The sequence below is a fragment of the Tigriopus californicus genome, chromosome 8, assembly GCF_007210705.1.
Source record: "Tigriopus californicus strain San Diego chromosome 8, Tcal_SD_v2.1, whole genome shotgun sequence".
Lineage (NCBI taxonomy): Eukaryota > Metazoa > Arthropoda > Copepoda > Harpacticoida > Harpacticidae > Tigriopus > Tigriopus californicus.
Genome location: NC_081447.1, coordinates 14,929,215 through 14,955,037, shown reverse-complemented (window position 1 = coordinate 14,955,037; position 25,823 = coordinate 14,929,215). Strand labels below are relative to the sequence as shown.

The window sequence follows — 25,823 nt, the reverse complement described above, 5'->3', positions numbered from 1 at the left end:
AAATTGGAAGGAGCTGTGATATCAAGCTCTGGAATCCACTGACGAGATTGCTCGCCAAAAGATTCTAATTCTCGAGCATAATGAGGGTGACGATGAATGATCATGCCAGATGTTGAAAGGAACTCGCAGCTTTGTTGATCGAGTTTTACCTTCCACGGCTTGTTGTGTCAAGAACGTGTACGATATTGGGAGGTTTGACCTAATACAATATTGACAGTGACTCCCAATAAAAGTCAGTTCGAGCCAAAGATTGCTTGGAAGGTGGGAAAATTGTCGAGATCCGCTCTGGTTGATATACTCGAGAATGTTGTCATTACCAACAATGACGACAACGACCAACTTTGCGCCAAACTGGATGGAGACTCTCCCAATCGTGGAACAACACCTCCAAGTGATTTAGATCGCCAATCAGTTGGAATGAAAATATCCAAATTGTACCAGTCCCTAATCTGCTTCGAATCCAGAACGTCAGCCGTCTATATTTCATTGGCAAATGGAACCCTGAACGATCTTGGAACATTGATTTCCTGGTCGCGTGTTCGCAACTCCAATCTGACTTGGTTCAAACAACCACTTCGAGGCTCCGAATAAAAACACATGAATTATTGTCATACCTTTTTTTTACTACCAGTCGTTTTTACACACTGGTTTTGATATGTGACAGATTTAAGAGGAGGGAGAAAGAGGGTGAGGGGGGAAGAAATTCTCCCAAGGTCTGCAAAGATTTCTGGATTATTTTCTCTCCCTGATTTGGACACAATCTTTGGTCGGGAGCCACCCTGGTGAGAAAATTGGCCCCCGGAAACGGGGGTGAAAAATTGACAAGAAAGGGAAAAAGAAACTGTTTAAGTTCAAGTCTCAAGGAGAGTACCGAACGAAACTTCACAAACTTCAAACCAACCAACCAACCACCTTCGGAAAATGTCCAAGACACTTTGAATAATGAAAAGAAAAGACAGGGCAGAGAAGAAAAGAGTAGGGAGAGAGAAAAGAACCCACACATATGTATGTATACACACGTACGTGTACCTATGTATGTGAATTTGGACATGTTGCACGCAAGGCATTTTGCGCCATAATGCACGGCAATTAAAAATTTGAACTACCTGGTCGGACAAGTTGGTTGGTGATGCATTCCCAATCTGGAGCGGTGGATGGTCGATCAAGATGACTCGAAGGTTTTGGCCCCCTTTTTGGATTCTCTTGTGGAATGAGGAGCCAGTATTACCTAACGGATCTGGACCCTCGTCCCATGGAAAGGGATGAGGGTTCTCGGAGCCGAATCCACTGTACTATGTCCATCGTGCTTTCCTTGCCCGGCAACCTAAACTTATACACACACCGCTCTGTTTCTATTTCAGGTGAAGCCATCCATTTAGCCCGTGATTTCGGTTATGTGTGTGAAACCGAATTTCCCGCTCGACAAGTGTCCGAGTTCCTCTGTCGACAGAGTAGTTCAGATCCCAGCGATATGTATCGACGGAGAGAACTTGTAATGGCTGCCAAGTAAGTCGATCATTGGTACAAACTACCAACTAGTACGCTTTTGCTATCCATCCACCGGTGGTATTTATTGTAATATTGGTGGAGTCCATCGAGGAGAAGCATTCAAGTCCAGTCAGGGGAAGGGGAAAAACTCTCACTTATAAAGCCATCCATCTTGGTTGAATCTGCATGCCAAGAGACCCAACAAATGTAGCAACAGCGGCAGGAATCCCTGAAGTACGTACGCACAGTACATTTATACGTCTACTAGGAGGACCAGGCAGCCATCAAGCACTCGCGTTCTGGGCTCACTCAAAAATCTTGAGACCCAGAGTGTAACACTGAGATAAACATCTGGATGATGTTGTAGATCTTTTTTAGATTTTAAACTACCATTCAATCCATCGAAGGCATTTCAGTCCGAGAACCAGTTTGGTCATCCCGCCACAACTGTATTGTGTATCTATGTACACACGCACACAAACACAATCATAGGCTAGAGTCAGACCACTCGGCTGTGTAGAAGTGGGTCTCCGAAGCTCCAAAGCCATGAATAATGATTTCTCGGGGGTTGGCGTGATGGTTTTTCGAGCAGTGATCCAACCTGTTGGGCCCCTTTTCTGACAAATCTCCAAATTGTCCAAGAATCCCAACGAATTGATACCCATAATAATTCGACTTTGATTACCCGGTATCAAATCTCGATCTTCCATCTTACCCGAGACAAGTTGGATGAAGAGAGAGAGAGAGAGAGAGAGAGAGAGATGAAATGATAACTTCGCATCAAATCGGAAAAAAATCGGACCACGGTTAGGATTATTCATCCCTAAAATACCTCGGCCCCATTCGCTTTTTTTTCTTATTTCTTTGGCCTGCTTCAAACGAATTCAAAACTCGAGCGACAACATCCCAAGCAACGTCAATGCATAATTGCATCCCAATCCAATTAAAGTGGCCTTTTGGCCATTGTGTTGAGTTGGCGGCCTCACTTCTTCTTCGCTCGTTTTTGGCGTGTTGTTCGGCCACTTTCGAGCTGCCAATAATTTGAAAAGCAATAACAGAGCAACAGAGATGACCGTGATGATGGTAAACCTGTTTTGTTCCCACCATCATTATCTAGGAGCACAACTTGTGATTTCATTCAAGCATTCAGGCTTCCTTTAAGCTATGGCAATTCTGTCTTGACGCACGCTGCATTGACATATCGCTGTTTGTTATTGTTGTATGTACGTACTGTACTACTTCACCACGAGATTGGCGGGCGCCCATTACTCATCCGGGTTATTTCTTAATGGTTTGAAAAATACTTGCCTCAAGAGTCCCATGTCATGACATTCACAGGTAATCTGATTGAATTACGAATGTTGCGTGAGCATGATGAGGAGAGCAGCACAACAGTTCAAGTTTCTTCTGAAATATTTTTATGGCTCCATTTCATCGCGCTGACCCGAGTGACCAGTAGGCAGGCAGGGAGTGACCAGGGAGGAGAGGGGAGGAAGCGAGATTTTCGTTTCTTATGACAACCGATTAGACGAATGACCAACGAAGGGACTTGCTCGACGAACGAAGGTGCTAAAGTTGTAAAAGCCCTTGTCACTTCTCAAACTAGCTTCGCCTCGGCCTCTTCTCACTCTTGTATGCGAAGTACCAGAAGCAAGCAAGAGAACAAGCAAGCCAGTATCTCGAGTTATTGTGACTCAAAATTACCATCATGACTATTAGGAGCATGAACCCGAGTGTTTGAGGGCTAACGGGACTTTGAAAATTGTGCTACCCTTGTTTGCGATTGGAATGCTTTCTGATGGGGGATGGCAACTCATTCTCAATGGTTGATAGGACTCCCTCCTTAAGTAGGGGATCACGTTAATCCTGGCTGGAAATTGGAGAAATCACATGCTCACATCTCGGGATTTTAAAGAGGATTTCCATTTGACCGGGGAGTCGCCTTATGTGCTGGTACTACTTGGTAGGACTATGCTTACATATTCCTTTGAATCTTTCAAAGATGGAGAATGAAGATGGCTGATGTGAGGAGTAGGAGTAATATATGTTATTCGTCAGTAATGGTTCTGGTTCTGGTTTTATGCCAAAGTTTCCTGTGTGACTGTCATTCGAAGACAAGCTTGTTCTCGCATATTTTCCCCTTTTTATTGGAGGTCACTTTTTCAGAGCTTGCTTGCTGTTATACCATCGTGCATGCAGTAAGTACGTGCCAGGGAGTTGAAGGACCGCACTTTCGGCACTTCTCGGGAATGACATTTATTATTGAGATGGAGGGCAGGCGATCTTTTAAAGAGGCATGGCATGCTCTTAATAACCTTTTTATGACGGATTGCTGCCCGAGCCTCAGGGCTTTCTGCAGATCTATCATGACATGAGGGAAAATTCGACTCCAAAAGTGGACCAACCACCAATGGATGGACGGATGGATAGATGAATAGATGGATAGATGGATAGATGGATGGATGGTTGGATGGTTGCCTTGGGAACCAGCTAACCAGTCCAATGAAAGACAGGAGCCAAAAGCGCACGTTCTCCAAAAATTTAAGCTCAAGGTCCAGCTGGATGGAGAGAGGAGAAGAGGAAAAACATTTCGTTTGAGGGATGTTTTGGCCTGGACATTGGCGGGTTGTCGAGTATAAAACATAACAGCATTGGGTTTCAAACTCCTTTACATTCAACATGGATGCGAGATCAGATTTGGGCTGACATCAACTCACAACTTTCAAATCTACTGAGGTAGATGTGGAATTCCAACTGAATTGATGCCATACTAAACTCTTGCTTTTATTGCCATGGTGGATAAACATGATGTAAACGTCATTAAGTAAAAAGGGCCCTCAACGATATTCGAAACGCCGATTGTTTGTGAGCCCATGTATGGTCACAAACCACAACAAACGTCCACTATAATTACCTTTCATAGGCTCTGACTAGGTCGATGCTCGGTAAAGAGTAGTGATGGTAGTGGTGGTGGGTTGGTGGGTTGGTTGTGGCACGTAGAATTAGTGGTAGAGAAGGAGGAGGAGAAGAAGAAGAAGGACTAGCATAGAATACGAAAGAGAGAAATGGTCATTTTTGAGCTTCTCTGGCCAAAGCAATCGCCAGCCATTTCAAGTCAACTCGTGGTGGACCTCGTCGACCACGAACGAACCACGAAATCAACGACGACGAAGAGCAAGACGAAGGCGGCGAAGACCATTGGTACAATTGCTCTCAGAGAAAGAGTCAGATTGCGGCTTTTTCTGCCCAAGTGCTCTGCAGAAAGGAGGAGAAGGACGGGAAGGACGGGAAGGACTTGGACGAACGTAGAGGGAGCATTGAAGGTATATACAGTACCTAGTGTATGTACTGTGTGTGCCGAGCCACATGAGCAGAGTAAGTCTCTAGTCGGTCTGCAATCAACAAAAACCACTTCAATACATTTCATGCATTTCACTTGGGTTAGTTAGCTGCATGCTCCTTGGTCAAGCAGTAGACAGGCGACGCCAGGAGGAGTGAGAACGGTCGAAAACCAGCGAAGGGGGTACATTAGCCATGGCTTGCTTCGCACCACCTTTACTACCACCACAACCACCACCACCACCACCACCACTTCTAATATTGCTACTTTGCTACTATTGTACTCCAGGTGCTGCTACTGCTGCTGCTGCTGCTGCTGCTGCTGCTGCTGTTGTTGTTGTTGTGACGGTTTGGTGGCTGGGGTTTGTCTTTACCCTTTAAATGACTTCGACGAGTCTTGAAAGCTCTTTTAAATGAGACCGTTCGTAACCTTGCTCGTAATTGCTTTGAACCAGGCACAAGCTACTCGAAGCAAACACCAGGGAATTACCAACTCTTCGAACTGGTCAAGAGTCATTTGCATTGATTGAATTCAGCCCATTATCTCTCCTCTTGCATGCATGCACAACAACCGCCAAGACAGCAACAACAACAACAACAACAATAACTACTACTACTACTACTACTACTACTACTACTACTACTACTACTACTACTACTACCTTCATATGTTCCAGTGTTCGTATTTACTAATACTTATGTTTCACGTATTTGTGCCCGTTGTTTTTCAGAGTGATCACCAAGGAGCTCATGGACCTCCTGAACCAAGACCGTTCTCCACTGTGCAACACCCGGCCTCAACAAATCCTGGATCCCGGGATTCAACGCCATCTCACTCATTTTTCACTCATCACTCACGGGTTCGGCTCGCCAGCCATCGTGGCTGCCCTCACAGCCATTCAGGTAATTCATTCAACAATATGGGTCTATGGCCATTCGTATGGCTCAACCACAGTATATACGTATATAATGTCCAAAAGTAGAAACGAAAAGAAAACAGGGCAAGATGGTGGTCATCGAATCCGTGGTAGAGTGATTGTTTGGGCTCAAGCGAAGAGAAGATGCAGACGATAATAATACATCGATAGAGAGGGAGTACGCATTTTGACCGAATGCTTCTGAATAAGATGTGAACCTGAGTGAGTGTGTGAGTGAGCGTGTGTACTTCTGAGCACCGGTTGTAAAACTACGATGGCCTAGGTCTCCAAATATGGTTGAGCAAAGGGCAAAAGCCGATCACTTTGACTGCTGAATTGAGCTCCAAAGAGGGGGGGAGAGAGGTCGAACGGCGATTTCCAATTCACTTTCATTGAGCTGACCAAACCTGAATTGTCGATAAATCCTTCAGAATCATCTTGCTCGTCATCGAGAATTGAGATCTCTTTCTCTCTTCCTCTCCCTCTTTCATTGCTCTTTTGAGTCAATCTCTCTGCCTACGTCTGTCTTTCTATCAAGTGGTTTCCTCGAAATGGGTAGGGAGGGTCAGGATCGGCAAGCAAAGTAGGCCTCTAGCTCGGTGGATAGCCTCATTGGAAGGGTTAAGACAATGCAAGCATGGTCCAGCAGGTTGACGACTACGATGATGTTGATAATTATCATCATTATTATTACTATTGTTATTATCATCTTCATCGTAACCGTTCAGAGGCGCTGCTGAGCAATGTCAATGGTTCAACCTGTGGTTTTCCGGCATCATTAATCCTGGTGTCAAAGGCACATTTTTGTACGCTTTGAAGTCAATGCCATGATCAAGTGAGCCACGCATGGGTGGAAGAACCAACCAGGACAGGTTATTGAAGCGTTCCAGGATTTCCAATGTCCCAACAATAGGTTTCTAGCTGTCCCTGAAATAAGCTATACCGGCGACCTGTTCTTCTTCCTACGGATGGTTGTTGAATTTCAAAATTGTCGCACGATGCTGATTTACCAAGCAATTCACGATTGAGTCTACAAATGGCATCGATACGCATCCAAGCAAACTCAAGTCATAATATGTGAGCCTTGCTTTTTCTAAGTAACCCATCAAAATTGGCTATTCTTGAATCAAAAAATACATTCGTCGAGGATTCCTCCTTGACATACATTCATTCACTCATTCATTCATTCATTCAACCAATCAATCCAGCTTGATAGAATGCGTGATTGTCGGAAAAAATGGATCGCTATGTCACAAATGGCGATTGTTTTGTTGTTGTTCTGGAACTCACTTTTTTTCCGTCCGAAGCATTTCCGGAATCTTGCCGTTTCCAATGCATTTTGAAGGTAATTTAAATTGTATACTTTGACGTTGGTTATCACCGCCTCTTGATTGAGTGGCCGAGAGTAGCCATGTTTCCGACTGGTCTGCTGAAGACCGTCATTTGAAACTCGCTCTGGATTTGTTGGTATTGCTCAAGACGTTCGTTGTGGCATCAGATTCATTTCCAAGCAACTGAGGCAATTCCCAAACCAATAAGCCATAGATCATTTTCGCGCTTCTTCTATTTCCTTCACAACAGGGTGTCTTCAGAACATACAGGCAGTGTAGTAATATGTGCTGCCCATCCTAGTCATCATAAGCATTGCACTACGGTGGCATGAAAAGCAAGTAGACCGCCGAGGACGCAGAAGACCTGCCACTTCTATGTTGGTTCGACCCTTGGTTGTTGTCTTGGGCATTCACACATGTGTGGTTTGGTTCCGAGCCACCATGTGAACCAACCAACTGAATGAAGAAGGGAAACAAAACAACATGCCAATCGACTTCTGTGGCCACACGCATATCCCCCCCCCCCCCCCAAAGTCAAATAATCCACAGGTCGAACCAGGATTCATTGTTGAACAGTCCACGTCTAAGTTTAGAGAGCCATGACGCGAGCAACTTCTTACCGGGACTTTTATAGGAGGCCCGAAGAAAATAACCACCTCTGATCTGATAGATAGTTGGCGGCTTTGTGCAGTTGTTGTAACCAGTTGTTTTGTTCACATTGAAACCATTCCTTGCTCCCTCGGCTCCTTCCCCCCCTCATCCTGTCACATGGTTGTTCGCACATTGTGGGAGAAAAACCGTCTTCCGTAATGAATCAGAGCGTAATTCGTAATTCTGATCTAGTTGCGACGTCACAGATCGCTAGACTCAAGTCTAGATGTTCGATTATTAATGTGCAGGAGTAATTTACGGAGTGATAAATGTTAATTTGATGAACTAGTATTTCAAAGAGACCAGGCTGTTGAGACTGGAACAGAGGAACGAAGGGGGAAGCCGAGAGAGAGACTGTAATCTTAGATTGGGCCACAAATCAACTTGTTGTATCCACATGTCCATGGTAGCAAAATGGACTCCAAATGCCAGCACCATCTCCAGATCCACAGATCGGCTAGTCATGGGCTAGATCTGAGACAACAGACGGACGCTACAGACGACGACCATTTGCTAGGCCTAATGCAGATCTTCGGATATTTATAGCCGTTTCTGTCACAATAATTCAAAACTGAACTTTTCTGGCGTGGCTGGGTTTGTCTGGCTGGCTGGCTGGTTGGTTGGTTGGCACGCAAGAACCATTTCCAGGTCAACTAGGTCAGGGTCACCAGAGTCTCTATTGCTGGTTAGTTGGACTTGATTCCAAGAGGGCCGCTGTGGTGTTGCATGAGTACTTCTAAATTTGCGTGTGTGGAAACTTCAAAGTTTTGGGAGGTTTGCCGAAAAGTTGGCGTGGTTTTCTCAAAGGGAAAACACGTCATTTCCTCAGGTTGGTCTCTTTCTTTCTTTCTTTCTTTTGAACGGACCATCTACGTAACTGGAATGATCTGTGCTCTCAAGTCCAAGAAGGTGCCTGTTGGTTGAGATGGGTGCTAATGTTGCTCCCTGTGATACCCCATTAAACACGCACTGTACGGAGAATAATGGACAAATTGGTCACAGATATTACTTTGAGATGCAGACAAACCAGTAGGAGCCCTCCCGAGCCATCCTCTGGAAGTCCCAGAAGTTTTTGTATATCGAACAGGCCACTATTTGGACGGCTTATTTGCGCTCAATTTCAATCCTAAATTTTGAGGGTAAAGGAGGCCTGTCAGCTGCGTTGTTTCCACCATCATAAATCTTTTGAGGTTAGAATATTCTCCTTCTCTATGCCCTGGCATCTAATTAAAAGGCCCAGAATTTTAATTTAATCCCCCTCAAAATGGCTCTTCGCTGGTTTGCGTTCTGGTTGTCCTATGTGTGAGCGATCTAGCAATGCACCGTGAAGGAGGGGGCACAACAAAAAATACACACTCACTCACTTGCGTTGGTTCTTGTGAGGACCACGCTTTCGTTGGTTGCTTGGTTGGTTGGTTGGTTGCTTGCTTGCTTGCTCGGAGTGTCTTTGTTAGATGGACATTCAAGATAAATGGGTGGGCTCTCCTTGAGCCCAATGGACGATGGTGTTGACCAGCTCAGCAGTAATTAGTAATTTGTCATGATTTAGTGTTATCATTGCTCTGAAATGCTCACAAAAACTGCGATACATCTTGCATGCGTCACACACACGCACTGACCGACACTCGCATACTCCTCGATCGAGACATACATACATACATACTTGCCTGCCTGCCTGCCTGCCTGACTGCATACTTGACTTGCATGCATGCTCAAAAAGAACAAAACTTGTTCAACTTGTGTCTTTCGCTCATTTGGATTCGTTTGTTTAGAAGCTCAAGCTCCATCCAATCCAAACTTTAATTTAACTTTGCTCCCAATGACAATTGAATGTTTAAATGTTTAGATCTATGTATAATACCAATACTCAAACGTACGTATCTCGCTCTTTTCCTTGCAGAATTACCTGAACGAGAGTCTCAAGTATATGGATAAGGCCTACCCCAACGGATCTTCCGGTCTGCATGCTTCCACCCCGCCGTCCTCCTCCACGGCAGCCTCTCCCCATTCGTCGTCCCTTATGCAAGACACCAAGCCCATCTACATTGATACCAAGGCCTTACTAGGTCATCACATGTCCATGTCCGACAAGAAATGACGCCAGAGATAGGGTGGTCGGAAATATTGACCAATCACACGGTCACACAACCTTTCTCTTTCGCCCCAAGAAAAGCTTCGGTCGATTGCCTCCCTAGGTCTTAGGGAGGGCCTGGAATGTCAACAGTATTTAATTTCAATCCCGAAAAAGACACCCTCGCCCGATGTAGAGCCCAAGGATTCAAAAACTTTGCTCTCCCATCCACTAAACGACAAAGCAAGGTTTCAACATTAGGGGTTTATCGAGTCCATCCGGTCTTGAGCCTTCGGCCCCAACCTCTGGTCCCCATCTGTCTCTTTATCCCTGTTAAAACCGTAAAATCCGTTCCAATGCCTCCTTCACTTTTGCTTCCCCCCGATTTCTTCTTCCTTCGTTCCTTCGAATCTACTCCATCCAATCTGAGTCTGTGATTTTTTCATCTTGCCACATGTCTATGATGTTACGAATAATATAACCCCGAATGAAATATTTTCTCTTTCTGGAGCCTCGTAGAATACTTAGTCAAACCACTCCCACCCCGCCGCCTCCCACCCCTTTTGTGCAATTTGCGTCCAGAATATCACAACCCCGACTTCACTTCAGGCAGCAAAACACATTGTGAGACAAAAAGTGCCAAAAATCGTTATGTCCTTGGGTCAACATGTCTCCACGGACCTTTGGAATACTGAAGCAGGACAGTTGCGGAAAAGCGTGCAATACGTTACGAAAAACACATTGATTCCGGCGCAAATTTCCTGACATTGTTGTTGTTGTTGTTATAATAATAATGTTTTTTCTTCTCTTTCTTCCCTTGTCCTCTGGGGGCCCTTGCTCTGATTTTTGATGTATTTTCGTGCCCACTCTTTAAAAAGCCCAACACCGTCACTTACTTCTCATATACGTAGTATGTTTTGGATCCACCCAAGAAGAGCCTTGCCTCGGTCACTACCAACCTTCATCGCAATTGTTATTGTCCAATTCTATCATATCTTCACCATAAACATAAACATAAACATCATCATCATCATCTTCATCATATTCCATGTTTAGGTAATTTTTTCCATCAGACTATTTTTCACTGTAAAATAAACACCTTGGTATGACCACGCCAAATCTTAGCCTAGTTTTGATCATTTTGAAGGGCATTTCAAACCAATGGGGGTGATGCTCAATTGTCAGAGGCATTCAGTGTGCATGATGACCAAAGTTTCTTTGGCATTTGCGTATGACAGTGTAGTTGTTACGTACACACTCGTAGTTGACAATAGCAAAACAGGCATGAGGCACACAGGATATACAGTTGTCGTTGGAATAGCCCCTTGTTATCCTGGCATTTTAATTGCTTTGTCGTCTCGGCTCGCACCATCCCAAATGTTCAGTCCCAAAATGTCAAACCGGGGAGAATTTCTGGGACACATTTTTAAATTTAGAGGGACGATCCTCGAGGTGGTTGAAGTTGAAACCCCGTCATCACCGCAACCGCAGCAACAACAGCAACTTCGACAACAAGCAAGCGACAAGTGTCTCTCTCATCCAAGTGCACGTAGAGTACTAGTGGGCAAGGCAAGTTGCTCCCTGAAACTCCTAATTGCCGGTCTGTCTGTCGCAAGTTGTTGCTTTTCGGGGGCGAGATGACGGCACCATCGAGGGCGAAGCTCTCGATGCGAAAGTGTCGACATTGGTCACGAGAAACACCACCCTCTCTACATTAACCTCTTCAAAGACAGAGCAGAATCGTATGATGGCAATTGCGAAGTCCTGTGAATGGCTTCAAATTCCAAAACCCATGGGAATTATCACTTTCAATATGCCACATTGAGCAGAAAGTGCCACCATCTAATCATAAAGCGCTCTCAAATCAGCATCTGAGAAATACACTGTCAGGCCAAGAGGTGAAGTAGGGAGTTGGGTATACCAGGTAATTACCCTCGAGCTGACCTGGAGGGGGTGAATCCTCGATCCCTGATGAGAGGCCAGAGTCGCCCTGCTGTGATAAAAGACCGGACGAAGCGATCTCGATTTTTCTCTCCCAGTTATTGGAATCGACAACGTCGCCCTGCAACTTTGGTTTCGGCGAGTAAATACGTCGTTTAATTACGTGAATGTAAACCTCCTCGACAATGCCATGAGTCATTCCCATCCAGGCAATTCTTGATTCTTTATTTGGGTGAACCCTTGCTTCACAAGTTCATAAGCGCCTTATTGAATCGAACGTAAAATCAATTGATTGCCAAGACCTATTGAGAGCACCGAGTGCACACTATAAATTGAACAAAGGCGACCCCAAAAAATGTTGGGGGCCAGAGATTCACGCTTGAAAAAGCAAGAAATTGCCCATCACGGTCGAGACTTTTGTCTTTGAAATCACCGTGAACCTGGAAGACTCGATGGAATTTTTTGTTACCCGAACTCGAACCTGGCCAAGAGGCTAGCTAGGTAGTAGGCCCTTCTTTAGTGCAACTTGACACTCGTGAAGAAGTCACCAACAAGTGGAGCAAGCTCGCTCCCTTGCATCAATCCCAACCAGAGGACATCACAATCACATTAAATACAGAAGGAACCACATGCCTGGACTCGTCGTTCATCCATCGTCTGAGAGGAGAGGACTAAATCTCGTCTGGCGTTTCAGATGGCTTCCAGGCAACTAGGAAAGCCCTTGTGCCTCACATTTCAATCCAGCTCGGGGCAAATTACTCAATCTTCAAATGCTGTTTGAGGGAATAGTAAAGACAAATCGAGTGCCCATCGAGTACTTCTTAGTAGTCTCAAAGTGTTCTCAATTCCTCCCTCAATAGAGATGTGACCCTCGAGTTGCTCTTTGGCTTCTTAGTTTACGTACGTATACTCGATGTAGTTCGATTGGCGTCTGAATAGAGCGTGAAGTGCGAGAGAGTGCGTGGAAAGTAGCCGTGGCATGCTAAATATTGGCGATCATTTTGGAGTCCACGCTTGGGTCATAAAAATCTTTATCTTAACATGCATGGTTAGTTGGCACGATCCTGTTTGGAATGGGTTAACAGAGCAGCAACAATAGCAGCAGCACATAGCATTATCATCTTCCAGAGGGCGATTATACCGTGCAACAAGCACACTTCAGCTCGTTGTTTCTAATCAGATGAAAGAAGCAAGCAGAGGGGGAGAAAACATGAAATTTAAATAGAAAACAACCCAACCCAATCAGGCCAAGGGGATGTGGGTCCATAGATCTTCGCCTTGTTACATGGAAGAAGCTCAAATCGTGACCCTCTTCCAACATTATTCGCCAAGTCAGCCCGGCTGTATGAAGAGGCATGTATTTCGAGTGAATAATGTATTTCGATCGAACCGAATGACAACCCATTACACCTCCACCAAGCCGTTCCAAACGGAGTCGTGTTCTTCTTGCTGTCGGTCCAATTGTTGTCGCATGGTGCTTAATTGGTTGGCGATGGCCTCCGAATCGTCGTTGGGGGCACCACTGGGGGGCAGTCCCGCTTTCCCTCGCATGGCTGGAATGGGCGGGGAGTCACTCCGGAATGGGACAAATTCTTCCGTAGGCTCCGGACTTGGGGTCTGTTCTCGGGCGGCTTGATTGGCGAGCTTGGCGGCTGCCTTCTTTTCCTTGAATTTCAGGTCAGCCGCCTCTTTCCGAGCCCGTTCCACTTGGGCCTCCATTTCCCGTTTCTTCCTGGACATCTCCTCCTGACGCTTGGCATTCTGTTTCAAAATCCGGATTCATATTTAAATATGTATATTGCTATCATGTCCATACTGTAAGTGTACTACTACGTACTGCTTCCTCCTTTTGACGCTTCCGGGCTTTCTCCTCTTGAATTTCGGCGTTCATTTTCTCCTGTTGTTCGCGCAACCTCCTCTCCAGTTTCTCGTCCTCTTCGCGTTCCTTCCGTTTCTCCTCCTCGTCTCGGCGTTTCCGGTCCTCGATCTGGGCCTTCAATTCGTCTTCATACGACATTCGATCTTGTTTGGGCTGCTGTCTGGCTCTCTACAATTGAAACAAAAGATCGTCCGTCATTACTCATCACGGATTCACAACGTTGAATCCAACACGTACAGTGAGTAGAAAGTGCCACTTTCGCGTCAATTAAGAAAATCTAGTCATAAAACACTGACAAACCACATCTATACAGGAAACTTCTAGTTTTTCGACAACTCATAATTACCGTCGGTTTTTCCTACAAGAAAAGAAACGCATTCAATGAGTTTGTCAACATATTGTGCATGGGAGCCTGCCTCATAGTACTAATTTGAATGAATATGAATCGATGCATTTGTGTTGATGGCTTCCAATCAGACAGGACATGCATCGTCAAATCGCATTCGGAGCTCACCTGCGCTGGATGAGGCTTTGTAGGTGACTCGCCAAAATGATCCGGTTCTTTTCTTTTCTCCCACCAATCCCGACCGTCGTCTTTTTTATCTCGCTCTCGGCGAGCTCTTTCTTCGGCCATTTGCATCACCATATCGGCCCTGGACCCTCCACTTTGAGCTGGGGGTGGTTCGTTCCCGCCTGAAATGGGTGCAAGACCGATCAGTTTTGAAGTATACCCACATATAGGGATTTCTCAATAAGCAAATAGTACCTCTCCGGGCTCGCCTCTGTTGGCCTTCAATCAAACTTGGACTATATCCCCCACTTCGGTCTGACTTGGTGGTCCCGTTTCGACCGTGCAAATGGTCCATGGGATCCTGGTCCATGCCAAACTTTTCCGCCCGAATTTGCTTATTCTCGTGGTCCTTCCGGACTTGTTGCTCTTTCATCTGTTGCTCTAATTCACGTCTGTAAGCGCTTTTACTCGCTATTACCAAATAGAAGGAAAAAGTAAAATAGTTTACTTCTAGGAACGTTTAGCGTAAGAGCTTTTCCCAACGGAAGGAAACTGGATCAAATGTTGGTTGAAGTTAAAGTATGACCGTTGCGGTAAGGTTTGGATTTCGTGCTCAGCTAATGCTTTCTTTGGAGTTTGATCCAAGAAATAACATTCATTTGTAGGGAGGGGCCAAAAATGCACAATAGAAAAGCCTTGTAGAGACAAAACAGGTGACAAAAGGCCTGAAAGTGCAAAAAGGCTCAGAGTGTAACAAAAGGTGCAAATAAAATCAACAAGCAAGGCACATTCAAACCCATTTTTCAAGGTCGTACCACTTTGCAAGCCACTCATAATTGAATGATTGACGTAAATTATTCAAAATTCAGCGTTTCACCTATTCATTTTCGCGGCAGCCTTTGATTTAAAACTTTGTAACGAATCATAATGCCAAGAAATCGCTATTTTCAACCAAAACACCTTTTCCAAACCAAATATGCAAAAAGTACAGAATGAAAGTGGAAAGGTGCAAATAAAAGTGAGAAGTGCAAATGTGTAAAAAAAGTGGGCTTTAGCGACAAAAATATTTTTACACAATTTGTCCCTCCCTACTCATTACTGCCATGAGTCCTTTCTGCAATTGATTCCTGACAGTTACCAATTGTCCACATATCACTGACATGACTTAAGATCAGATTGCTTTTCGAACTTCTAGACCAATGAACAAACCCCTGTTAAAAAATGTCTGGGTTTAGACATGTGCATTTCGTAAATTATAAATCTCGCAAAGAATGAAGATCTGCTATAGTTGGTAACAATGGACCTAAAAAACTAAGCATGCTTTCAAAAGTCTTCACTTACGTGGACCTTGGCCGCGTCTTCGATTATTCTGAGTCGGTGGTTCTGGGGGAGGCTGTTGCTGATATCGGTGATGATTTGTAACCGAGTGCTGTGATTGGCCTCTGGATGATTCCAAGTTATTCTGACCTTTGAAAATGTCCCCAGAGCCATTGAAGCCGTTGTCTTGAGGAGCTGACCAAGATTTCCGGGCGAACTCATCTAATTCCAAGGGAGTACTGGTGCCTGGCTCGGGCAAGTAATGTCCACCCCCTGAGTAATCACTCTCGTCCATGATGTTATCATCCGTGACATTTTGCAGCCTTTGGAGCTAATGTTGGTTGGTTTAATTGAGAATTATTGCGATTCTTTCATTCATCACTTGTCGCTTGTCGATTAATCTTACGGTTCCTGTCAGTTCTGTTAAGCCCATTCTCATGTCAAAATCATCATAGGAATTATGTGGGAGCGAATGGGAGCGATTGTTCCTGGAAAGGTGTCCGTCGCTGGTGGAGGATTTTATTCCATTTGAGCCTCCAGGATCACTAGAACATGAGCCAAACTCAGGTTTGAGAAGTTATTCCACGAAGAAGAGAAGCGTAACCTTTGTTTCCAAAACCTACCTTCTCATGTTATTGGTTCGTGCTTGAATTTCGAAGTCCATGGACCCATGTTGACCATTCTGCAAAATATCGACCCTTGTTTGAATTCATTTTGGCCCTCCTACGCCTTCCATGATGAGGTGCTTCCATGATCTGACCTTTTTTTGGTTCTGACCGTAGACATGATGGCATCCCTGGCAAAGGCCAAGATTAAGACCACCTAATGACAACCCAGATGGAGCAACTTGATATTGTGGGATGGTGGGAAGGATGAAAACATTTCCAGGAGAAATGGTCCCAGGAACAGATCTCGGTACAAAGGGTTCCAAAGTCGTTCCAGGGTTGCCAAAAGAAGGCCTTGGTGAGTGTGCTTTTAGAGTGCAATGATCACAGCAAAGAACGGAAGTGTTTTGATATTTTTCAGGGCCATAATTGGTGTTTGACAAGCGCTGGTTCGAGAGCTCATGAGGTGCACGCTTCGTAAACGACCTCAAGGAAGGAGAGGACAAGGAATCCAAATCACTCACTGCAAACTCACTCTGAAACAATAGGGCCCAAAAAAAACACAAAAGCCAACTCGCACACAATGTCGAAAAGGGGGCTGGGGAAAAGGTCAGCCTTGAGTATTGGTATGTGGGCTGGCTTACCCTTTTGGAGGAGGCTCTCCGACCATATTTGGGTTCGTCCCCTCCACCACCGAATGTACCTCCTAATGAGCTGGCATTATTCTGGTAATATGTTCGTACCATTTCCGAGTGGGCGAAGGCGAAAGCGAAGACGAAGGAGGTGGTTCCACTGGTATTGTGAGTCAAGATGTGCCAACGATTCCTTTGTGTGATCAATGGATAAGATACAGCGTGCAGAGCAAGAGCAAGAGTTGGACCTGGAAAAGGTGGAACAACATGGAACACTAACCAAAGACAATGGCCAAGGTGCATGGACCACATTTGAACGACTCGATCCATCAACATGGAATAAATAAACTCCTCTTTTTTCGTGACATTGTTTCAAGCCTTTCCTTTCTCCAATATGAGTATATTCAATATTGAATTAGAACCTAAATTTTGACTATTGTCTCCAAGTGCAAGACCGAACTGTCATGATAATAAAAAAAAAATGCGGCCACGTGGCAAGGTCATGATTGTTACTGAAATTTGGCATGCAAATTCCGACCTCTTTCAAATGCACAGGAACCACGAAGCTTGGTGGTGACTTTTACTCCATTAAAACTTGGTCTCTGAGCACTTAGAAAACGTTATCACGAACAGCAGGCCACCAAGGCAAAGACCTTGAGGAACTTTTCTCCTTGGAACACAACAAACCGGTGCACTTGGTATTTTCTGCCCTCAATTTCCAAGAGACGATTGGGGACAACTCCTATCTCAAACCAAATCTTGAAAGAGACCAAATACCTCAAAATTGGTAGGAAGCCAAACTTGGGTGCAATAATCACCTTTATGTTCGGTACTCCCGAAGCCTGCCTGTTTGTGGAACAATGAGAAAGACCACTGAAGCTTACTATAGAATGTGCTTGTGCAAATCAAAACCCGCTTTTGTGCGCGTCTTGGACTGTTTTCTGTTTTTGGTTCGGTTGTTAAGGTGACCGACGACTCCAATATGTACAGTATGTAATATTGGACTGGAACGAGGTCCCCTCCTCTGGCTTCTAGGGGTTCGGTTTTGGCTTGCCTTTTTCAAGGTATACGGTATTCCAACTCGATCCAACCGCACGCCCGCGAACCTTCGTTGAGGGTCCAGAAAGGATCACAGGCTACACGCCGTTGATCGTGTGTTTTTGACAAATATAAAAGATATATCTTGATGTGCCACATGCGCGCAAACTCATTTCCACGATCATGTTCTAATCAAAGAGCATTGATGGAATTTTTGGATGCAAGAAGAATCACGCGATTACTTGTTGTGCTAAGCTATGACAATCGGAGGAACTTGAATTTTTAAATGCACTACTACTACTATATTATGGAGAAAGCAGATAGGGATCTATCATGTTTCGTATGGTGTCTGTGTGTATTTGATGAATGCATGTTCAAAGTGAGGCAGAGCAAATGATGATGGGAGTGATTTCCAGTTTAATGAGGCATTGGCTCGAAATCTTTAAGCACATTTCGGTTGGCCAAAAACTCTTCCAGGCCTTCACTTTGGCTCGCTTTCACATCCAATTCCGGTCCCAGGGCCCATAAGCTTTCCAGATCGTAGTGTTCTCGGGTTGCCTTCAAAAACAAATGCACCACAACATTACCTGAAAAAGAACCGTGGTTGCATCAAATACAATTTTCAACTATCCATATTCCGTTTAGAAGGTTGAGTCATCTATTAGAAAAGGTATATTCCAAGGAAACGATATTTACCAAAATCGGTGGCCAACCATTCGCTTTCGGTTTGTAGGCCCTCGGTTTTGGGAACAATATCTGTTGGAGCCTTTTTGAGTTTGTACAACTTGCGAAGGAATCTAGCCGCTCCTTTAAGCTGGGGCTTAGTCTTGCACGTGGCAATCACCATGAAGTCAGCCATGACAGCATCTTTGGGGATCGAGATGACGCAGATATCCAGACATTTCTCCCTTCGCAGGGCTTCCACAACTTCCTCCACACTAAAAACGAATTGTTCCCCGCCTGTAAACACGTACATTTAAAGAGGGGATTGAGGTTCGATTCTATACAAATAGTGACAATGCATTGTCGAGAGTAGAAGTTTACAAACAAATTTATGGGTTCAACTCACGATTGAGATCAAAAGCGCGGAATTTAGTTTCCTTTGCGATAGAATTCGGTCTTGATTTTGCGCTTTCGTCTATCTTTCGGAATTTTTTGAGGTCCCGCTCCTCGTCAACATCGTAGATAATTTCAGCATCTTCATCTTGAAATTCTTCATGCCTCAATGAAAATTTGGCGCGCGGATCTACAATGTTGAAAATATTTAGAAATACTTGCCGATGATGACGAAAATGTCGGTCAATCTCATTCATGTTTGGAGCTTACTTTCGTCCGTTTTGTCAATCTTTTTGTAGATATCCGCCAAGACTTTCTGCAGTTCTGGATGATTTTTAATGTAAGACTTGGTGGCTAAATCAGTCTCTTCAGATTGGTCGCTCTGGAACCTCAAACCTAAATAGATTAAAATGAAGACGGTTGAAAAAGAAGTGCTCTTCCATACTAGGGGACAAGGCTACTGTTGCCAAGATTAGCAAATAAAGAAGGCCATCTCACGTGGAATCGCATATTTTATTTCACTGTCATCCCATCAAACAGATGGTTCAATTCGAATCGTCGCTCTCATCATCGCTCCACGTGTCAATGGTCGAAGGTTGACTTTGATCCACTGTTGTCTCTTTCAGCATGTTATCGCCCACAGGCCTTTTGGCTTGTAAGTGTTCTTGATAGGCTTTGTTGGTCCTCTCATTGGGATCCCAAATCAGCACGTTGCGGTCATCCCCACCACTCAAGAGCTCTTGAGCATCCGGACGAAACACGCACGTATTCACATTCATATAGTGTCCACTCAGTTCTTGAACCACGGAGTCATCGCGCATATTCAGGGTGTAGATGACAGACTGACTGGGAATGGCCATGATATCGCCACACACATCGAATTTCACATAGCTTTTGGTTTTGTTCAAGAACCGAGGAAACTTGCACTTCAGATTGCGTCCAGACGCCACGTCCCACACTCTCACTCGGCCATCTCGGCCGAATGAGATCAGATTCAGACCGGAGGCTGAGAACTTGAGTCCGTTGACACTCCCATCATGAGAAAGACCCTCGGAGGCGGGAAGTTTCGATGCTTTCTGGCCACCAATATGGTTGTAATCCAGACATTTCAATCGCTTGCGAGCATTGCGAACGTCCCACAGATAAATCTTCTTGTCCGAGCTGCCCGTGGCGAGAAGGTTCGAGTCCCGGTTCGACCACTGACACGATAAAACCTGACCTTGATGGCCCCGGAGCTCGTGGGTGTTGGCTCCGGATTTGATATCGATGAGATGAACGTGATTGACGTTCGTGGCCACGGCTATCAAATGATGACCTCCAATGTGACTCATGTGATGGGAATGAATTTTGCCCACGAATTGGAATTGATCAGCCGGTGTGAGCATATTGGTGTCCCACACCTTGAGGCACTTATCCATTCCACTGGTGAGGAAAAGGCCATGATCTTGCGGATACCATTGCACACACTCGATACTGAGTGAGGACTAAATTTACTCAACTTGAACCCGATTTGTGCTTTTATTGACCACTTGTAATAAATAGTTAAGGCACACCAAACCCTAAACGAGCTCGATGCCACTACATGTATTTCTACTGTATCTAGTAACTACTAGTAGCATCACCCTGAAGCATCGTCACTCCACCATCAGCCAAATGAAGTAACCTAGCTAAATTATCATCCCAGGGTCCATTCCAAGTGGTCCCGTTGTCGCAGTTCGTCCCATCTATACCTACTATTAAAGCACAAGCTGTAAAAAAAGAGATTCCATTTGCTTTGACGTGTTACCCAATTTTCAACCTTGTTTTATGGCTAACTAATGGAAACCATTGTATGTGACTTTCAAACTCCATCAGGGACAGGCTTCAGAGGGTACAAACACCATAGCATCTGCACGTAAGTCCATTCCAAATTATGTTTGATCCATTTTGGTCAAATTTACACACCTATTTGGCTCCTATTTGTAGGTGAAATCCTAAGAATACGGCTTTTGCGTTCATACTAAGATTGGCCTGTTCTAACAAGAATGAAAGCCATGGCCCGATGGCTGGACAGCAAATTCTTGGGCGTACTGGAACAACTTTCAGTAACAAGCTTTCTGAAACAACCTCCATCCTAGGCAACCTAGCACTTGGCCAGAAGTTGAGTAAATTCATTGGGGCTAGTTTTGCCTAAATTTATGGGCATGTCGATGGCTCTTGCCCACATGAGCCACCACTTGGGCCGTAAATTGGGGTCGCCCCGCCGCGCGCGTGTCCCATAAATCATGGATGTAGAGGGTGCCATTCGCCGCACCCGCCAAGGCATATCTGGATTCACACGTGTCCACGTCCAAATCCGTGATCCCACTGCTATGGACCGACACTTGCAGGGTGCGGCACGAACTCAGAGACAAACACGTCAGGCGATGATGGATCAAGTATTGCTCATAATTACACCTGGACACGAAGCCAGCTTCTCGGCCGCAAAAAACATCGGGCAGACAAAGGGGCGGGCTCATCGTCTTGGTTCATGATGCATATAATGCTATTAATCTCATGGCGCTTTCAGGGGTTTGTAGATTTATGTAAGCATGATTGGTGGCTTCACTTCATGAAGTGAGGAGGGACGACCAATTTACCTGGACCCAACCTGGTTGTGGGTGGCACAGTACTACGGGGAAGCACGGACCAACATCTGGATGGACTAGTCAAACGCCAAGACCTGGTCAAGAACAACGACGACATGAGGCTGATCAGAAGAAGTTCGATGATTGTGATTGTTTTGATTGTAGCTGGGACACGGTATACCAGGGTCGCCGCAGAGAGAAAAATCGCTTAATCTTTTAGAGTTGGACGACCTTTTTAAACTAATCGAAAAGCTTTGGGCAGAATTCATCGCGGGGCAATGTATGAGCTATCAAAATCAAACGGTTTTTTTTTTTGCACGATACTTCAAACTAAATAAGACATAAAGGATCCATGTTTCTTAAAAAATCTTGTAACCACTCTGAAATCAAACAGGAACAAATAGAATAGGATAGCCATACTCAGTTTCATCACATTCGATGAACAGGATCGCACTCAAATCGGCCAGAACAATTGCAATTTGGCCAAGGATATGGTGGCTTGAGCTTCATTCTAGCGACGCTAGATACGAGGTTGAGAGAATTCTGAACATGGTGCCCAAAGTACCCAACCATCATCAATTTCTGCTGAAAATGAGCCGTCCCCCGTCAGCGTCATTCTAATAACCGTTCGCTCCCGTAATTATTCGTCGTCGCGATGGGCATTTCAGGATATCTTGACGGAAGTAGAAGACGGCGGATCTCCATTACAGAAGGCTCGTTGCACGAATTTCCACTTGATTTGGTTACGGAGTTGTTTGTAGTCCGAGTAGTTGATGCCGCGTTCATGGCAATAGGAGTAAATGTTGAGGATTCGCTCAACGGATTCGTATTGTTCCCGGAGTGTGATTCGCGAGGGAACACTCACGTGGATCACGTGAGAATAATCGGTGAGACAGGACATCCGCAAAGCTCCTGGGATCCCCTGACACTGCATTGATATTGCCTAAGGAGATGCTCGAGCACCTCAATCCAGAACTACGAGCTGATCAACAGGGATTTCCACTTCGAAAGGCTCATTTCGGCCCAACCTTCATTCGGTCTGATTGATGTTCTCTTTTAATTTGAAATGCCTTTGTGCCTTGCTTTTCACAATTGTATCCGTAGTCTGAACAAGTGTTCGTCACCGTTTAAGCAGGTGATGGTTAAAGGGATGGAATGTAGCGATGTGAGAGTGAGAAATAGAAATATGAGAACAACTTTATCAGCTGGTCGATAGGAATCAATGTATTTAAGATCCGGTTACAACTAACCGTCGATTTTTTTTAAATCGGTAATATCTTTCCATGGCACTTATGGCTCGGAGAAATCCACCCACACCCGGAGCAGCTCGATTGTAATTCGTATTGGATGGAGCGTAGCCGTCCTCATTGTTCTTGATCCCCGTCCCACCAATGATTTCGAGCACCGAGCCGTCGTCGGCGATTCGGTGGTCGGCCAAGCTAGACCATGCCAGTTCAATTTGTTCGCCGAATTCCGAGCTGTGGTCCAACCAACCTCGTTCCAGACCGGTGACCATACCGCTTAAGAACATGGCCGAGGCTGAGGTCTCAGTAAATGTGTCGTAGTTGGTGAGGACGTTTGGCCATAGGCCATTCAAAGGGTTGACTCGACTGAGCAGGCCTTGGGCGTGCACTTGGAAGGCGTTAAGGAGGAGAGGATACCAAGGGTTATCGATTAGACCCAGGTCTTCCATGGCTTGAAGGGTTTCCATTTTGGATAGAAACGCCCATCCATTTCCTACACACGATTCAATCGAGAGCCATTATGGGGACGTTTAGGCAAGCTCTGGCAGGTACCTTTGTTTGCTGGTATCAAAGTCAGTGATGCAAGTTTGGGGCTTCAAACACGTTTTTGAGAAGCTGACCCTTCTTTCACATTGCTATATGAGGAAAGGTCAGCTTCGTTAAAACCAGTTTGAAACGTCAATTTTGCATCACTGGCATTGGCAGGCAAGTTTGTTTGCTGGTACCAGCGCTTGCCTAAATGTCCGAATAGTAGTTCAAGTCAGGTATTTTCATTTTTTTGTAGAGTCTTACCTCTAGCCCATTTACAACATGACAAGTGATCAGAGTAATCGTTGTAGCCGTGAAAATAAAGATTTTCCTCCACATCAAACAAATAGTCGTGGAATTGGAGCAACTGTTGGACCGAGGTCAAGACATAAGACACATTTCCAGTCAGCAAACTCAAAGAGGTGGCCAGAGATGTTCCCATACTCATATCATCCACCCACAAAGCCTAATTTAAAACAATAGATATTTGTGGATCAATGTAAAAAAGAATCTTCTCAAAAGCCCGCGCTAACCTTGCCGTGAAGTTCAAGGAAACCTTCGTCGAACCAGGATATTGGCCGACTTATCGTCCCGTCCTCCAAGTGATATGGGTAGCCGTAGATGTACTTATCTACCACTTCTTGGATCAAGAACATGTCGTTTTGAGTCGAGTAAGAGCTTTCGTCTTGTGCCAAAAGCAGTCGGTCGGCATAAGCAATCGGAAATAGCCCAATCACATCGCCGATCGATGTGAGCCAAGGGAACAGATTTGATGTGCCATTGAAGTCCAAGGATACGTTGTGCAAGATCATGTAGCCCAACTGACCCTCATCATTCTGGCAGAAAGGTAGAAATGGATCCCACATTCGGATAAAAGTAAGTTCCGTTCTATGGACGGAGAGTTACTCACCTGGAAATGATTAAGGTGCTCATGCAAACGAGCCTCCAATTGAAGGTCACTCGCAAAAAGGGATTCCAATTGCCAGAGGCCTCGGAGGATATGGCCTCCCTCATACGACCAAGAGCCAAAATTCAAGTACGTGAAGTTCCCGAAAGCCTCAAAGATCTTAGGCACAACTTTTTGCGCCACTTCCAAAGGAGTTGCACCCTCTGACAAGTTGGGCACAAAGATCAGAAAAAGCAGAGCGGCCCAACGAATCATTATGATGTCAGTGATTTCAATTTTCATCCGATGCGAACAAACTCTTAGTATTGACCAAGTACACAACAATTTCAAGTGATAACAACAACAGATAATATGATCCCAATATCAAGCGGATTCAATCAATCGCATACTCTCAATCCAAAGTCTATCTTGATCATCTTCCATCAATGCCCTTGAGTGAGGTCTTTGTTCTCGACAGTCCACGAAATAGGAACCACTACGATCCAAAATGGAATCCTCAAGTACGCAAAAAAGCGTCGTTTCCGCTCCTTGTGCTGGACTTTTGATAATCCACCGAGCCAAAGGCGAGATGCATCTCATGAAGAACGACATTTCCAAATGCTTGATTAGATTCGTGTCCACAATGCCGGGATGAACGCAAAACACGGTTACGTCGGACCCTGAAAAATAAAAAATCGAAGGTGTGCGTTGTTACTGCAAGAGGTTCTTCGATGTTTCGTACTTCAATGTTTCTTTTCAAATACCATCAAGCACCCTGGCCAACTTTTGGGCATGCAGAATATTGGCCAATTTGGATTGGGCATACGCTTGGAGGCTGTTGTATCTGGTTCGTTCCCAATTGAGATCATCCCAGTGAATAGATCCCCATGCATGAGCCACACTTGACAAGATAATGATGCGTGGCTGGTGTCCCATTTGAGCACTTTTGTGAAGCAGTGGCATCAGCATCTCGGTTAAAAGAAAGTGACCCAAGTGATTGGCCATCAATTGGAGATCGAACCCGTCCTCGGTTTTGGTTGAAGATGTCATCATCACACCTTGAACGAAGACAACTTGTAAACGAGTATTTGTGGGATCATCGATCTTTCACGCACCTGCATTGTTGATAAGAACGTCAATCACAGGTTCAGATTGGAGTAAATCCAAGGCACAAGTCTTTATAGAGGCCAAAGATGCGAGATCGATTTTCCTGACCTCGATCGTCCACCCAAGCTGTTGGAACTCTTCAACCACTCCATTTGCTTTGGTCAAATCGCGACAGAGCATCAAAACCCGTGCTCCACGGGCTGCGAGATCCCGCACTACTTCTTTTCCTATGCCTCCATTTCCACCCGTAATGACGACTACCTGTGCAAAACATTCCGGAACCCAAAAGAGATCACGTTGCGAATAGACGAAGATGGTTTCGATTGCTTGATCGTTACCTTACCGTCCAGACGCTTTTTGATAGTGGATCCTGCAGATTGTCCATGGCACCAGGCCCGCAATAGCCACAGGCTTGCCAAAACACATATCAGAAAAAGAACTATGGCCAGGATCCATATGAGGCTCATGATATGAGACAGGTCCAATGTTTCTTGAAAGAACTGAAGTAGTCTGAGAGCGACAGGGTGCACTCACCACCTTCTCAAGTGTCAGGGATTTGGGATTTAGTCACCATGTCGTAATCCTTGAGCGAAAATCCACTCTACCTAACATATGAAAACGCGTCCGATTGTTTCCTCTCGAAGCTGACTTGGAATTGCAAGCCTTTTATGGAAGC

The 25,823-nt window shown here is 45.0% G+C and overlaps 5 protein-coding genes and 1 long non-coding RNA gene across 12 annotated transcripts in view; 2 read left to right on the top strand and 4 right to left on the bottom strand.

The window, feature by feature from the left end:
- Nucleotides 1-10,915, top strand: part of LOC131885853 (transcription factor AP-2-epsilon-like) — a 27,189-nt gene extending 16,274 nt beyond the window's left edge. Inside the window, exons 8-9 of the mRNA XM_059234038.1 lie at nucleotides 5,559-5,730; nucleotides 9,627-10,915. Of these exons, the coding sequence (XP_059090021.1) occupies nucleotides 5,559-5,730; nucleotides 9,627-9,824 (370 nt within the window). The 3' untranslated portion in view covers nucleotides 9,825-10,915. The remainder of the gene's footprint in view (nucleotides 1-5,558; nucleotides 5,731-9,626) is intronic.
- A 2,171-nt stretch (nucleotides 10,916-13,086) lies between these two features.
- On the bottom strand, nucleotides 13,087-17,068 carry LOC131885845 (uncharacterized). 4 transcript variants are annotated; one of them, XM_059234024.1, is made up of 10 exons: nucleotides 16,695-17,018; nucleotides 16,206-16,586; nucleotides 16,069-16,127; nucleotides 15,852-15,990; nucleotides 15,470-15,776; nucleotides 14,384-14,599; nucleotides 14,132-14,310; nucleotides 13,964-13,975; nucleotides 13,576-13,785; nucleotides 13,087-13,499 (listed from the first exon to the last, which is right to left on the bottom strand). In XM_059234024.1, the coding sequence occupies exons 1-10, from the start codon at nucleotides 17,016-17,018 to the stop codon at nucleotides 13,143-13,145; spliced, it is 2,184 nt and encodes a 727-aa protein (XP_059090007.1). In that variant the 3' UTR covers nucleotides 13,087-13,142. The 4 variants fall into 4 exon arrangements, with proteins under 4 accessions (XP_059090007.1, XP_059090008.1, XP_059090004.1 ...); XM_059234025.1 differs by lacking the exon at nucleotides 16,206-16,586 and having other exon boundaries at nucleotides 13,090-13,499; nucleotides 16,695-17,068; XM_059234021.1 differs by having other exon boundaries at nucleotides 13,090-13,499; nucleotides 16,206-17,018.
- A 981-nt stretch (nucleotides 17,069-18,049) lies between these two features.
- Nucleotides 18,050-21,552, bottom strand: LOC131885848 (DNA excision repair protein ERCC-8-like). Of its 3 annotated transcripts, XM_059234032.1 has the most exons (5): nucleotides 21,395-21,552; nucleotides 19,047-19,172; nucleotides 18,790-18,966; nucleotides 18,417-18,680; nucleotides 18,050-18,307 (listed from the first exon to the last, which is right to left on the bottom strand). In XM_059234032.1, the coding sequence occupies exons 1-5, from the start codon at nucleotides 21,498-21,500 to the stop codon at nucleotides 18,138-18,140; spliced, it is 843 nt and encodes a 280-aa protein (XP_059090015.1). In that variant the 5' UTR covers nucleotides 21,501-21,552; the 3' UTR covers nucleotides 18,050-18,137. The 3 variants fall into 3 exon arrangements, with proteins under 3 accessions (XP_059090015.1, XP_059090013.1, XP_059090014.1); XM_059234030.1 differs by lacking the exons at nucleotides 18,050-18,307; nucleotides 18,417-18,680; nucleotides 18,790-18,966 and adding an exon at nucleotides 19,275-20,249 and having other exon boundaries at nucleotides 20,946-21,534; XM_059234031.1 differs by lacking the exons at nucleotides 18,050-18,307; nucleotides 18,417-18,680; nucleotides 18,790-18,966; nucleotides 19,047-19,172 and adding an exon at nucleotides 19,271-20,249 and having other exon boundaries at nucleotides 20,946-21,534.
- LOC131885854 (uncharacterized) lies at nucleotides 20,427-21,231 on the top strand. Its single transcript, XR_009373875.1, has 2 exons — nucleotides 20,427-20,670; nucleotides 20,742-21,231. It is a non-coding gene; the product is annotated as an uncharacterized LOC131885854 (long non-coding RNA).
- A 179-nt stretch (nucleotides 21,553-21,731) lies between the features above and the next one.
- LOC131885847 (uncharacterized) lies at nucleotides 21,732-24,400 on the bottom strand. The gene is made up of 4 exons (XM_059234029.1): nucleotides 24,065-24,400; nucleotides 23,688-23,990; nucleotides 23,419-23,620; nucleotides 21,732-23,119 (listed from the first exon to the last, which is right to left on the bottom strand). Exons 1-4 carry the CDS (start codon nucleotides 24,341-24,343, stop codon nucleotides 22,611-22,613), a joined length of 1,293 nt encoding a protein of 430 aa, XP_059090012.1. The 5' UTR covers nucleotides 24,344-24,400; the 3' UTR covers nucleotides 21,732-22,610.
- A 20-nt stretch (nucleotides 24,401-24,420) lies between these two features.
- LOC131885851 (retinol dehydrogenase 11-like) lies at nucleotides 24,421-25,776 on the bottom strand. 2 transcript variants are annotated; one of them, XM_059234034.1, is made up of 4 exons: nucleotides 25,486-25,776; nucleotides 25,156-25,408; nucleotides 24,805-25,098; nucleotides 24,421-24,720 (listed from the first exon to the last, which is right to left on the bottom strand). In XM_059234034.1, exons 1-4 carry the CDS (start codon nucleotides 25,612-25,614, stop codon nucleotides 24,425-24,427), a joined length of 972 nt encoding a protein of 323 aa, XP_059090017.1. In that variant the 5' UTR covers nucleotides 25,615-25,776; the 3' UTR covers nucleotides 24,421-24,424. The 2 variants fall into 2 exon arrangements, with proteins under 2 accessions (XP_059090017.1, XP_059090018.1); XM_059234035.1 differs by having other exon boundaries at nucleotides 25,491-25,776.
- Nucleotides 25,777-25,823: the final 47 nt, after the last annotated feature.

Bases quoted from the DNA above. Each gene is read 5' to 3' on its own strand.
- LOC131885845 (XM_059234021.1), bottom strand. From the start codon at position 17,018: ATGTTGATGGATCGAGTCGTTCAAATGTGGTCCATGCACCTTGGCCAT. The intron at 15,991-16,068 runs GTAGGTTTTGGA...CTCATGTTCTAG, and splicing joins CGAACCAATAACATGAGAAG to TGATCCTGGAGGCTCAAATG. The intron at 14,311-14,383 runs GTACTATTTGCT...CACCCATTTCAG, and splicing joins ACAGAGGCGAGCCCGGAGAG to GCGGGAACGAACCACCCCCA.
- LOC131885848 (XM_059234030.1), bottom strand. From the start codon at position 21,274: ATGAGCCCGCCCCTTTGTCTGCCCGATGTTTTTTGCGGCCGAGAAGCT. The intron at 20,250-20,945 runs GCAAAACTAGCC...GTCCTCACTCAG, and splicing joins CGACATGCCCATAAATTTAG to TATCGAGTGTGTGCAATGGT.
- LOC131885847 (XM_059234029.1), bottom strand. From the start codon at position 24,343: ATGAAAATTGAAATCACTGACATCATAATGATTCGTTGGGCCGCTCTG. The intron at 23,991-24,064 runs GTGAGTAACTCT...CCTTTCTGCCAG, and splicing joins AGCACCTTAATCATTTCCAG to AATGATGAGGGTCAGTTGGG. The intron at 23,621-23,687 runs GTTAGCGCGGGC...GTTTTAAATTAG, and splicing joins TCCTTGAACTTCACGGCAAG to GCTTTGTGGGTGGATGATAT.
- LOC131885851 (XM_059234034.1), bottom strand. From the start codon at position 25,614: ATGAGCCTCATATGGATCCTGGCCATAGTTCTTTTTCTGATATGTGTT. The intron at 25,409-25,485 runs GTAACGATCAAG...TGTTTTGCACAG, and splicing joins AAAAGCGTCTGGACGGTAAG to GTAGTCGTCATTACGGGTGG. The intron at 25,099-25,155 runs GTGCGTGAAAGA...TCTTCGTTCAAG, and splicing joins CGTTCTTATCAACAATGCAG to GTGTGATGATGACATCTTCA.